The following is a 12,826-nucleotide window of genomic DNA, read 5'->3' as shown; positions in this document are numbered from 1 at the left end:
GCAGCTCTAAGGAGAGACACCTGAGGACAGAGATTTAGCGCTTGGAAGTGCTTTCGGCTGACTGTTAAAAGGTGTTCCCACCAGGGGCAGCAGAAGCTTCCTAACAGTGGGGGGGCCCATCGGCACCCGAAACCGCCTCACACTGCCCCTTCCCTGAGGCCCCGCCCCACACCACCCCTTCCTCCTGAGGCCCTGCCCTAGCACTGCCCCTTCCCCCGAGACCCTGCCCCATGCCACCTCTCCCCTCCAAGATCCCTCCCCCTCCTCCCGTTGTTCACCCTTACGGCCGTGACCCCCTGCCCCCCACCCCCATTCCAGCACCTCTGGTTTCCACCTAAGATTTTAGTCTCTCTCTTGTCTCAGCGATTTGGGATCACAACCACACCAGGCTGGTTGTTTGGTGTGTGAAATAGTTTTTTTTAATTATTAATCATTTCAAAAATATGAAGAGCAGGTAAAATACTTGATGATAGCCCCATGCCTGCGATGGAACTGATTTACTGTGATGAAGTACAAGGGACAGAGTTAAGGTATTTCCTGACTTTCAGAGGTTACTTATTCATTCTGATGAAGTTCTTTATAGTTAAGGTGTATATTAGGCCTGAATTCATCCCAGTAAAATTTGCTGTCCATAGACATTTGAAATGTGAAACACATTCACTGCAGCTGTGTTTATGCCCCTTCTTGTGTTGGACCTCCCCAGATAAGCTAGCGAACAAACTGACTGGCAGGAATGTTGAAGGAAACAGTGAATTTTAAGACTATTGGAAAGTACTTGTGCCTTAAACCTGAGCCTAAGAGATGTGCTCATCCAATCAGGGAACACAAACATATCGTGTGTAATCTCTCTAGAGTCAGCACAGCTTGAAGGTTGAACAAACTGGGCACAGACTGAGCAGGAATGATTTGCTTTAATTGTTCAGCAAATGACTTTGCATAGCAAATACATTGGAATCAATCATAAGCTACTTGTGGGCAGCTGGTAAACAGAAAGAGGCAAAATGAGTGAAATGAATTATTTGTTAAACTCAAGTGTGTGTGAGATGGAGAGAGAGAGAGAGAGAGAGAGAGACTATCTGGGAAATTCTTCTCTAGATTGCTGGATGACTGGAGCCCCCAATGTTTATACAGAAGCGAGCTAGCATTCTTCAGTACAGAAATGATGGCCTTTACAGTTCCAGAAAATAAGAGATGACAGCCAGCATCATGGGGCTGTTGATTCAGAGTGTTCTTATCTGCCTAATATTGGAAGAAGGTTGAATAGTGCCAGATGGTTTTGTATTTGTTTATAGTGTGTTCTTCCCCCAAGCCATCTTTAATAAGGAATGTGGCCATGTATGTAGGTACCAAGCTGCCGTATTTCCACCTGTTCAGGAGGATCTAGCAGACCAGAAAGCTAGATGTGAAGCATATTCTATATAATAGCTTAACCTGTACATCTCTTTGCCTAGCACACTATGGGTATGTCTACACAGGAGGTATGATTTCCAGCTCACTGAGCTAGCATGCTAAAAATAGAAGTGTAGCGTCAGCAACATGAGCAGCTGGATGGGTTAGTCACCCCAAGCATAATCCTGTCTGAAACCCGAGGCACATACTTGGGTGGTTGTCCCATCCCACCCTTGACGTCACTGTAGTGATATTTCTATTTTTAGCATGCTATCTTGGTCAGAGCCAGAGTGGGTATGTCTACTCGAGCTGGAAATGATACCTCCAGCTCCAGTGTAGACATATCCGAAGGGACAACCTTATCTGCAGGGATTTCTGAGTCCCCAGCAAACAGGCAATTCCACTACCTCCGCTGAAAGACTGTTCCAGAGTTAACTACATTTATAATTAGAAAGTTTTTCCTAATCTCTAAACTAAATCTCCCTTGCTGCGGATTAACCTCATTGCTTCTTGTCCTCCTTTCAGAGAAAATGGAGAACAGTTGATCACATTTTCTTTATTATGGCCTTTAACATATTTGAAGACTGTTATCAGGTCCCCCCTCTGTCTTCTCTTCTCAAGACTAAACGTGCCCAGTTTTTTTGCCTTTCCTCATTGGTCAGGTTTTCTAAACCTTTTATCATTTTGTTGCTCTCCTCGTGACTCTCTCCAGTTTGTCCTCATCTTTCCTAGTGAGAAACACCCAGAATTGGACACGGTATCCAGCTGAGGCCTCCCCAGTGCCGAGTAGAGTGGGACAATTACCTCCCGTGGCTTCCATACGACACTCCTGTTAATACAACCCAGAATGATATTCACTTTTCCTGCAACTGCATCCCATTGTTGACTCATACTCAATTTGTGATCCACTATCACCCCCAGATCCTCTTCAGCAGTACTGCCACCTACCCAGTTATTCCCTAGTTTGCAGCTGTGCATTTGATTTTTCCTTCCTAAGTGAAGTACTTTGCACTCGTCTTTATTGAATTTCATCTTGGTGAATTCAGACCAATTCTCAAATTTGGCAAGGTCATTTTGAATTCTAGTCTTGTCCCCTAAAGTGCTGGCAGCTTCTCCCAGCTCCGCAAATTGTATAAACGTACTCTCCACTCCATTATCTAAATCATTAATGAAAATATGGACTAGTACCGGATACAGGACTGACCCCTGCAGGACCCCACTAGAGACACCCTCCCAGTTTGCTAATGGGAAGAAGTCGGGGGAGAGGGACTTTGTTTGTCAGTGTTTGACTCTTGAGAGTTTTTATGAGCAATGGAGAGAAATGGGTAAAACTACCCAAATGATTTGCTATTGTCCTTAAACACACAGTGGAAAAGCACAAGCGGATCAGCTGTCTTCTCCAGAATGGACCTTGAACAGTCCCTGGTGTGAGCGAATTGCTGCCCCATGTGCCCCCCCAGACCCCCATTGTGCCTGTCAGGGTTTCCTCCCCACTCTGAACTCTGGGGTACAGATGTGGGGACCCGCATGAAAGACCCCTAAGCTTATTTCTTCTAGCTTAGGTTAAAACCTTCCCCAAGGCACAAATCCTTTCCTTGTCCTTGGATGGTATTGCTGCCACCACCAAGTGAATTAGACAAAGATTCAGGAAAAGGGTCACTTGGAGTTCTTATTTCCCCAAAATATTCCCCCAAGCCCCTTCACCCCGTTTCCTGGGGAGGCTTGAGAATAATATACCAACCAATTGCCTTTAATAAAAGTACAGACCAGACCCTTTAGTTTTTAGGACACTAAAAACCAATCAGATTCTTAAAAGAAGAATTTTATTATAAAGAGAAAAGTAAAAGAAGCACCTCTGTAAAATCAGGATGGAAGGTGATTTTATGGGTAATAAAAAGATTTAAAACACAGAGGATTCCCCTCTAGGCTCAACTTCAAAGTTACAAAAACAGGAATAAATCTCCCTCTTAGCACAGGGAAAATTCACAAGCTAAAACAAAAGCTACTACTTACAATTTCTGTAATTTTAGATGTATCATTTCAGTAGGAGCTGGGTTACCTGCTTGGTCTCTCTCTCTCTAACCAGAGGGAACAACCAAAGAGAGCACAAACAACCCCCCCCCCATTTGAAAATATCTTCTTTCCTTATTGGTCCTTTTGGTCAGGTGCCAACTAGGTTATTTGAGCTTCTTAACCCCTGTCAAGGTTCCTTCCCCACTCTGAACGCTAGGGTACAGATGTGGGGACCTGCATGAAAAACCTCCTAAGCTTCTCTTTACCAGCTTAGGTCAAAACTTCCCCAAGGTACAAAATATTCCACCCTTTGTCCTTGGATTGGCTGCTACCACCACCAAACAAATACTGGTTACTGGGGAAGAGCTGTTTGGACACGTCTTTCCTCTCAAAATACTTCCCAAAACCTTGCACCCCACTTTCTGGACAAGGTTTGGTAAAAAGCCTCACCAATTTGCCTAGGTGACTACAGACCCCGACCCTTGGATCTTAAGAACAATGGACAATCCTCCCAACACTTGCATCCCCCCTTTCCAGGGAAATGTTGGATAAAAAGCCTCACCAATTTGCATAGGTGACCACAGACCCAAACCCTTGGATCTGAGAACAATGAAAAAGCATTCAGTTTTCTTACTAGAAGACTTTTAATAAATAGAAATAAAGAAATCCCCCCTGTAAAATCAGGATGGTAGATACCTTACAGGGTAATTAGATTCAAAACACAGAGAACCCCTCTAGGCAAAACCTTAAGTTACAAAAAAGATACACAGACAGAAATAAGAAAAGGAGTACTTGTGGCACCTTAGAGACTAACCAATTTATTTGAGCATGAGCTTTCGTGAGTTATAGCTCACAGCGAATACAGACTAACACGGCTGTTACTCTGAAACAGACAGAAATAGTTATTCTATTCAGCACAATTCTTTTCTCAGCCATTTAAAGAAATCATAATCTAACACATACCTAGCTAGATTACTTACTAAAAGTTCTAAGACTCCATTCCTGGTCTATCCCCAGCAGAAAACCAGCATATAGACAGACATACAGACCCTTTGTTTCTCTCCCTCCTCCCAGCTTTTGAAAGTATCTTGTCTCCTCATTGGTCATTTTGGTCAGGTGCCAGTGAGGTTACCTTTAGCTTCTTAACCCTTTACAGGTGAGAGGATTTTTTTTCTCTGGCCAGGAGGGATTTTAAAGGGGTTTACCCTTCCCTTTATATTTATGACAACCCCTTACAGGTAAAGGAGGGATTTTATGCTACCCTTAGCTGTATGTTTATGACAGTGCCTCTCCCTAACTCCCGCTGTGCTTTGACTGCAGAACGTGAAGGACGACGGGCAGCATGCCTGGAGACTGAAGCACTTCAAGAAACCTGCCTACTGCAACTTCTGCCGCACCATGCTGTTGGGGGTCCGGAAACAGGGCTTGTGCTGCTCCTGTGAGTCCTGCTGTCCTAGCCCGCTGTGCCCCATGCATGGCCTGTCGCACTGCAGCACACTGACCAGCATTCAACCCCTGCTCTGGCTTTGCAGCACAGCCCTTGTCCATTTCTTTCAGGATGGTTTGGGTGCCACAAGCATCTGAGGAAAGCAAGCCTATTTCAGGAGTGGGAGGGTGAGGTTCTGTGGCCTGCGATGTGCACGAGGCCAACAAAATCTCTATTGGCCTTTAAGGTCTATGAGTCTATAAGCCCAGCCCCGGATAATGGGGCTGCAGACGGAACCCCGGCTCCGGATAACAGGGCCGCAGCCAGAACCCCAGCTCTGGATAACGGGGCTCTGGCCCTTTCTTGATTTCCTATCCTTAACAACAGAAGCTGTATCTGGGTAACTTGACATGTTTGACAGGAGTCTCCAAAGGCTGGGAAATTCAGAGATTAGTCTGAACCTCAATCCCTAACTCACCCGGCTTTGCCCAAGGAATGTAAAACCTTCCCCTGGTCCAGGTCCTTCTCCCCTGCTGGGAGTGCCCTGGCCAACCAGGGAGAGCTGAGAATGGAGTGTCAACATTAACATTCAGCCAGACAAACAATCCCTCCTTCCCAGTAAGGCACCCCTCTTCCCAAGGTCCAGGGACTAGACAACCACCGAGCACCTCAGCAGCTGGTACACTGGGGTCCTGTTCTCCTCGCAGCTGAAGAGTTCCACTGGGTCCTCCAAAGTGCTCCTGGTCAGGCTCGATACCCCAGCTCCCTAGACAGTTATATGGTGCCCATCACTCACCTCTGCCAGCAGGGGACGCTGCTCTCCTCTCCCTGCAGCATCTTCCTCCAGGCTGCCGGCTCTCCTGTTAATTCAATGGTACAGGCTTGAGCCTGCAACTGCGGAGCAATGCCTGGGAGGTAGTGAGTGCCTAGCTCCCCTTGGAGCTCAGTGGAGTTTGAAGGTGCTCAGCCTTTCCCCGCATGTGCTGCTGGAAACCTGCAGGCTCTGGCCCATTCTGTTTCGTAAGCTAGCAAGCAGCCCACCCCTTCACATGGCAGGCTAGGTGGTGGACTACGTCCCTCCCTGCTCTGACTCTGGCCAATGCAGCGTGTCACCCGGATGCGTGGGAGCTCTGGCTCTTGTCTGTGTCCTCGGGCTGCTCCGAAGTGCCTGCAGTGTGCATGTGCCGAGGGGTCACAGCTGACTTCTTTTCCCCTCTCTGCTGCAGTTTGTAAATATACCGTCCATGAACGGTGTGTGTCCAAAGAGATTGCCTCGTGCATCAGCACATACGTGAAATCCAAGAGGAACACCAATGTGAGTAGCACATGTGTAGACGACAGCTTACTGGTTTCCCTTCTAGCTCTGCTAACGCCTATGCAGGATGTGCTGAATTCCCTGTGAGAGTGGCTGGTAGCTCAACTGTGTACCTGCGGCTCAACAGGGGAGATGAGTGAAGCTTTAGAAGCCCCGCTCTACCTTAGCCAGGGGGTTAGCAGACTATTGGCCAATGAACTCACCTGAGATCCAGCTGGGAGTGGTCCAAAGCTCCACCAGAATGGATACTGGGGATGGTGAGGGTGGGGCCAGTTCTCCCCTCCCCACACACCATCGTTATTGGAGCGTAACGCCACATAACCACCCCTGCCCATTAACCTGCAGATCACTTAGGTTCCCATGGTTTGCTCTTTGTGCCAGGCTTCCCAAAGCTCTCCCGAGGCGGGGGGAGCAGCAGAGGATGAGGCTGGTGGCCTTCCCTGTGGCTGGCTGGCCATTGAGGGGCAGCCTCCAACCAGTTAACCCCCTCAGAACAGGGCAAAGAGAGATGTCAGAGAACTTTGCAGAGCAGCTCTTTTCTACAGGATAGCACCAGCTGGTGCTTGGGCCTCTTTGCCATTGTCTGGTGAGCAAAGCAGGCCACTGTCCAAGGGAATGGAGCAGTGGCAGCTCCCGCCATGATCCAGACCCTTGTTTATCCAGGGTCTCCTGAGAGACCTTTGACTCAACAGATTCCCTGTGTGCCCAATTCCCATTGCCTGTTAGCCTCTGGGTTTCAATGCTGGCCCAGATGGTGCCATCTCTTTCATTTCTCACCTGTTCCTTCAGGTCATGCAGCACACCTGGATCGAGGGGAACTCCCCAGTCAAGTGTGACCGGTGCCACAAAAGCATCAAGTGCTACCAGGGTATTACCGGACTACACTGTGCATGGTGCCAAATCACAGTGAGTACGTGGAGGGGACGCTGTGCAGGGGTGTCATGGAGACTGAATGGCCCCAGGGGGTGGGATACACAAAACCGTTTGCTCCTAGGTTATCAGCCTGTGTCAGGAGTGTTCAAAAGCCCATTACCGCCTGGCAAGCAGAAGGTGAGCTGCTGGCCTGTGTGAAATGAGCTTGTGCCCGCCCCGTTCCTTGTAAGCCCTCCTATGAATTACTGTCACCATGAGTTCTGGGGGTCTCCACTGAGAAGCCAGCGGCTGGCTAGGTGTGAAAAATGAATTACCTACTTGTGACCCCAGTGTATCTGGGTCCAATCTGTAGGCAGGGGCTGCAGGGGAAGCTTGGTGTCTCTTCAGGCTCTGACTGAGCAACTGCCATCAGCACCGGGCTCACTCTGCAGCCAAAACAGGTGGCCCAATGCACAGGCTGTGCGAGGGGGAGGAGAATGGTGCCAGCTCTCCAGGAGAACTGAGTTCCCCAAGCTCTTCTGCTGCCCTGGCGGCACTCACACCGGGTCTGACAAGTCGCACAACCCAATATGCCAGCATGACAAATACAGGCAATGGCCTCTGCCAGTGGGAGGGAAAGGCTGTGGCAGGTCTGGAGAAGCCTCAGTTGGTTTCCCAGTCCACTTTAACCGTCTCTTCCTTTGGGTTAGAGATGAGATCTGAGAGGCGGCCCGGGGAGGGACAGTTACCCTGGCACTTCCTAGCGCAGGGTTGAGGATTTAACAGCTCAGGCATTGTTCTGCAGGAACCCACAACACGTCACTTTCCCCGGCACCATGGCACTTAGGGGTGGAGCAGGTCGCGACCCTTCCGTCAGCACGATGCCCATTGCGGCAAAATCCAAGTGTTCCATGGCAGAAATCCCAATGAGGGCAGGGAGGCTCTTGTTAGTTTCATGCTCTGCCTGTGGGGAAACTGACATGAGCCAAGGCAGGCAGCCAGCAAGCAGAAAGACTCTGCCTTGGTTCTCCTGCAATGGCACGTTCTGGGGATCCCTTCCCCGAAAAATGGCACAGTTGGGACTTTCCATCTCCATGTGGGACAAAATATTGGTTCAAAACCGTGACGTGTAGTAGAGCAGCCCTAAGCCCTCTTCCCTCAAGATCCCAGCCAAGGGGAGGACGCAACAAGGGCAAAGGGAAGGGGGAAGAAACAAGCAGGGACAGAATGTGGCGAGGGGATTCCAGGAAGCAGGGAAGTGAGGAGAGCTAATGTAGAGAACGATTGTCATGGGGGATAGAAAACCCCTCGGCTGAACTCTGCTCCCCCTGTTTCAGCCCATATTACAGTGCCCGGGGCTGGTCTGTGGTGCTTGGGGCTTCCATGCGTAATGCTGTCCTCAGCTCAAAGGGTTGGAGAGCCAGAGCTGAGAGGCCAGCTGCCTGGAGAGGAGGGCAGGGGAGGGGAGGCGGTCACACGCTCATGCTCGTTCCTCTCTCGTCCTCCAGCTTCACAACAAATGTGCCTCCCACGTGAAGCCAGAGTGTGACGGGGGGCAGCTCAAGGATCACATCTTGCTGCCCTCTGACATCTGTCCAGTGGTTCTGGTATGTCTGGCTCTTCCAGCCCGTACGGCAGTGAGGGGCATGGGCATGCACACAGCCTCTTCAATATCCCCGCCAAGAAACCTGTGGGAACTCAAAGCCACGTCTGCTTGAGTACATGGCTCCACCCTGCAAGCCCCACGGAGCAAGGCAGTCCCAAGTCAAGGCAGCAGTCACCCCAGCCTGATACCAATAGACCTGCATCAGCCCAGTAGCATTGCAGCCCTGCAGCATGCTCACTCCTCTAGCAACAGACGCGATGCCACGTCCGTGATACTGCTGCCTGCAGGGCACCCTTCAAGGAGCCACAAGGCACAACCTTAACTCTAACCACCCCTGGCTGCTTTAATTTGCAAGGCTGTGACTGCAAATATCATGAAAATGCTATCCTGCCATGCGCCGGATGGGTAAAGAGCGCACAGCTCCTCACATCCACAACATCCCTGGCCTCACTGAACACAAAGAAACCTTCTGTCCACTTACACCGTGGCTTTCAAAGGATCGGCTCAGCTTCGCAGTGCACACCGCCCAGCAAAACCACACACACATGGGTGGCAGGTGAAGCTTCCCCTCGGAGAGGCTAGCTCCCAGTCTCCCACCTCTTCCTTCCACGGCCCCGCCCACGCGGCATCCTAGGCCCCACCTCTGCTCCACCCCAGGCCTCGCCCCCTCCACTGCTCAGCCCCACTTGCTGCATGCGTCTCTCCTCTCCTTCCCCCCTCCTCCCTGTTCAGCCCCTGCCACCGCTACTCAAAGTGTGCATCCCTCCTCTCTTCCCCCCACCCCCGCTCAGGAGGGATGTGGCGGCGGGGGAGCCAAGTGGGGAGGGGGCCAAACAGGAAGGAAAGGAGGAACCAGCGAGCGGCGGCGGGGACCTCTGGAGGTGGGGGTGAAGTGTTGGAGAGAAGCAGCCAGGCAGCAGCAGGCGGAGAACGCTGAGCTTTTATATGCGCCATGCAGATTCCGGGGTGGCTGAGGAGGCGGTATCTGTCACTCAGCTTCCTGGTTCATCAATAATCTCCCTGGGGAGTCCAAGGGACCCGGGAAGCTGAGTTGCAGATACCACCTCCTTAGCCGCCTGGGAACCTGCATGGTGCATAATAAATCAGCATAAACTTTCCGCAGAAGCCCACTCCCAGGAGGGAGGGGAAGGGGCAGGGTTACCCTGCCCTATTATACCCACCACCCAGGTACACACAAATGTCTTCCCCCACCATAGAGCAGGCTGTAACTGGGCCTATGGAAGAAACGAGCAGACCACGGCTCGGGCTGTGCCATGCAGGGGCATCTGCCGTCCGTCGGTGTGTGCTCTGCTGGGGATGGCACTATTGGAGTGAGGCTCAGTGCATGATCGGGGGGCAATGCTTGCAGGCTGCAGCTGTGCTGGATGTGGCTGTGCCTTTGATTGACTGTGACTCTGCTCTCAGTCAGAGTGTTTGGACTGTCAGAGTGCTATGGCCACTGTCATGGAAACTGCAGGGCCGTCAGCCCCTCATGGCCCCATGGGGACTTGTTTCTGCCAGACCGATCCTGGAAGCTGGAGTCTGACAAACAAACGCCCCTTCTTAGTGCCACTCTTCATTCATCTGTTAGACTCGGTGCATCTTTTTCCTTCTAAAAGGACAGGCAGTCCCACCCCAGGAAATCAGACAGCGATTCCCCTGCCAGCACCTGTCCAGACGACACTGCCCAGACCTTCAAATTCAATACCACCACGCTGGACGGGCATGGCCTACAGGTAGGTGGCTCTGAGCCGCCTCGGTCTCCAGGAGGCTCAGATGCTGGGCTGGGAGCGAGAAACCCAGGGGCAGGGTGCTGAAGTCTCAGGCCCAGGCCAGCGGGGGATGATGATCTGACAGGGAGCTAGACTATGTATGCACTCTGATGGCTGGCTGGGGTCACGTTCCCCCTGCTGGCCAGTGATGCTTGTGTCCATTGACTTCCGGGTATTGGAATGAACTCTGGGACAGTCTGTCCTGGTGTGTCAATGACCCTGCGATCCTTTCCCCACAATGGCCTTTATTTCTCCCTTGTATAGCTTGTTGTTTCTGAGGCGCAGCTTCAGAAACGCCAGTGAACGGTCAGTTTATGGCGCTAGTATCATCTCACTGTTTCCCTGTGCTCCCCGTCTGTCTCTTGAATCCATCTGTTATATAGACTCATCTTATATAGACTGTAGGCAGGAACTGTCTCTTTGTTCTGTGTTTGGACAGTACCTGGTGCAATGGGCCTGGGGCCTGTATCATGGCGGACATTGTTAATGATGAAATATCGTCAGGCAGATCTGAGCAGCTATATGTCTCTGCCCTGTCATGTCCCCCATCATCCGCTGGGCAGTGCCCCACTAGGCATGGAGCCCTGGTGCGGAGCCTGCACTCAGTGTCCCTCACTGGTGCCTTCTTCCGTGTGGGGTTCTCTCCTCCCTTACTGAGAGCATGGACTTGTGTCGCTTCCTTTGCAGCTGGGCCTCATGACTTGAGCTCATCCGAGGCTCCACCCATCCCCTCACCCTCCCCATGGATAGGTGGTTTTCATACACATCTCACGGGAGGGCCGTGTTCTGCTCTTTGCATTTCAGATCACCCCCAGGCCTGGGACCCACCCTCTGCTGGTGTTCGTGAATCCCAAGAGTGGAGGGAGACAAGGAGAAAGGTACATTCTCTACTCCCTGGAGGCACTGGCTGACCATTTGCTCCCTCCCCACTCAGGCCTAGGGGAGGTAGGGGAGCTTGGGGGCAGGTAGCGATGAGAAGAGCTACTTGGGGCAGAGGCGATCTGCACAGGTGTCCCTGGGGCAGACTGGGGGCCCTGTTACTAGCCATGCCAGTCCTTTCGTGATATGGGTGAGCTGGAGCTAGTCCGGGCCATCCTTCACCTGCCAGCCAAGGGATGTTTGGGTGAAAGTCACTGTACAGTGGGGAGTGCTTGGAGTGTCCGGCTCCCTGAGGCACTGAGCTATTGCTGCTGACTTTTCTTCCTCTCTCTGTGTGTATCTAGGAGCCCCACATAACGAGCAAAGATTGAGACTAGCAACAGCAGCCCCTCCTGGTCCCAGGCTCTGGCAGGGGTTTCCGCAATGGGATCTGCCCCATGCCAGCCTTCCCCTGTGGGTGGGTCCCTGTCCACATCCTCCAGGCCAGACAGCTCATTTCCACGGCTCTCCTTTGTTTTCAGGGACAGTTTCCTTCTGTTTCCGTCTCTCACTTGCCCTCTATTTCCACAGAGTCCTTCGGAAATTCCACTATCTGCTCAACCCCAGACAAGTGTACAACCTGGACCGAGGGGGACCGACTCCTGGGTATGGAGATGATAGACAGCCCAGGCCCTGTCCTTACCTCTCCCTGCCTCTGTCGCCCTCTCCCACTCCCCTGCCAGCAATAAGCCATCCCCTGTGATCACCTGATTCTCCCTCCTTGTGTCGGTTTCCAGGTTGAATTTTTTCCACGACACCCCAGACTTTCGTGTCCTGGCATGTGGAGGGGATGGGACTGTTGGCTGGATCCTGGACTGCATAGGTAACTTCTGATCACAAATGCACTGTGTGTGTGCCCAAGAGACCTGAGCTAAGGAGTTCTGTATGCTGCCGCACCGTAGAGCAGCCGCGCTTGTAACCTGGGTGAGACGCTGTGATGGAGCTCTCTGGTCTGACTCCCTGTGGTGGGAGCTGACCTGCACTCTCCTAGAAAATATGCCAAGGGGCAGAAGGTCCCCATTCTGCCCTAGCTCTCTTCTCTCCTGCCGGCCTTGGCGCTGGCTTCCTGCTGCTTCCAAGCCTTCCCACGGTCTGCTTTATCTTCCGCTGCAGCCCTGCTCACTACCACCCCTCTGGCTTTGTCCTGTCCCTGTCGTGTTCTGCAGCCTCCCCTCTGTTCCTCTCTGCTCCTGTGGCTCTTTGGGTGAACCGCTCTCCCGACTCTGCCCTGTGGCCTGCCCGCCACACCGGGTCTCCCTGATGTGCAGAGCTTTCTTCTGAAGACATCCCTCTGAGCTTCTATTTCTGCCCCGTGTTAGGAGGCACCTACCAATGGCATCTTCTGGCAGCTCCTGGCAAGCAGGCTGAGCTATCAGACACTGGCTTCTGCCTGCGAGCTGCCCCCTTGTGGATGGAATCACCAGGGGTAGAGGACACCTGCTTGCTACCCGGGTATGCCCATGCTTCCACATGCATTTGCCCCATTTCCAGGCTGGCACAGGCTCTTCCTGGAATCTGCAGTGCCACAAAGAAGC

The 12,826-nt window shown here is 51.9% G+C and overlaps 1 protein-coding gene across 4 annotated transcripts in view; it reads left to right on the top strand.

Annotated features, from left to right (window-relative positions):
- The window catches only part of DGKG (diacylglycerol kinase gamma), a 142,036-nt gene that overhangs the window by 54,276 nt on the left and 74,934 nt on the right, over window positions 1-12,826 (top strand). For all 4 annotated transcript variants that reach the window (XM_073360314.1, XM_073360312.1, XM_073360313.1 and 1 more), the window contains 8 exons: window positions 4,723-4,840; window positions 6,055-6,143; window positions 6,933-7,049; window positions 8,504-8,602; window positions 10,221-10,337; window positions 11,178-11,251; window positions 11,823-11,897; window positions 12,029-12,114. In XM_073360314.1, the coding sequence (XP_073216415.1) occupies window positions 4,723-4,840; window positions 6,055-6,143; window positions 6,933-7,049; window positions 8,504-8,602; window positions 10,221-10,337; window positions 11,178-11,251; window positions 11,823-11,897; window positions 12,029-12,114 (775 nt within the window). The remainder of the gene's footprint in view (window positions 1-4,722; window positions 4,841-6,054; window positions 6,144-6,932; window positions 7,050-8,503; window positions 8,603-10,220; window positions 10,338-11,177; window positions 11,252-11,822; window positions 11,898-12,028; window positions 12,115-12,826) is intronic.

The sequence above is a fragment of the Lepidochelys kempii genome, chromosome 9 (assembly GCF_965140265.1).
Source record: "Lepidochelys kempii isolate rLepKem1 chromosome 9, rLepKem1.hap2, whole genome shotgun sequence".
Lineage (NCBI taxonomy): Eukaryota > Metazoa > Chordata > Testudines > Cheloniidae > Lepidochelys > Lepidochelys kempii.
Note: the sequence above shows the minus strand (reverse complement) of the source record. Positions and strands in the feature narration are given on the sequence as shown.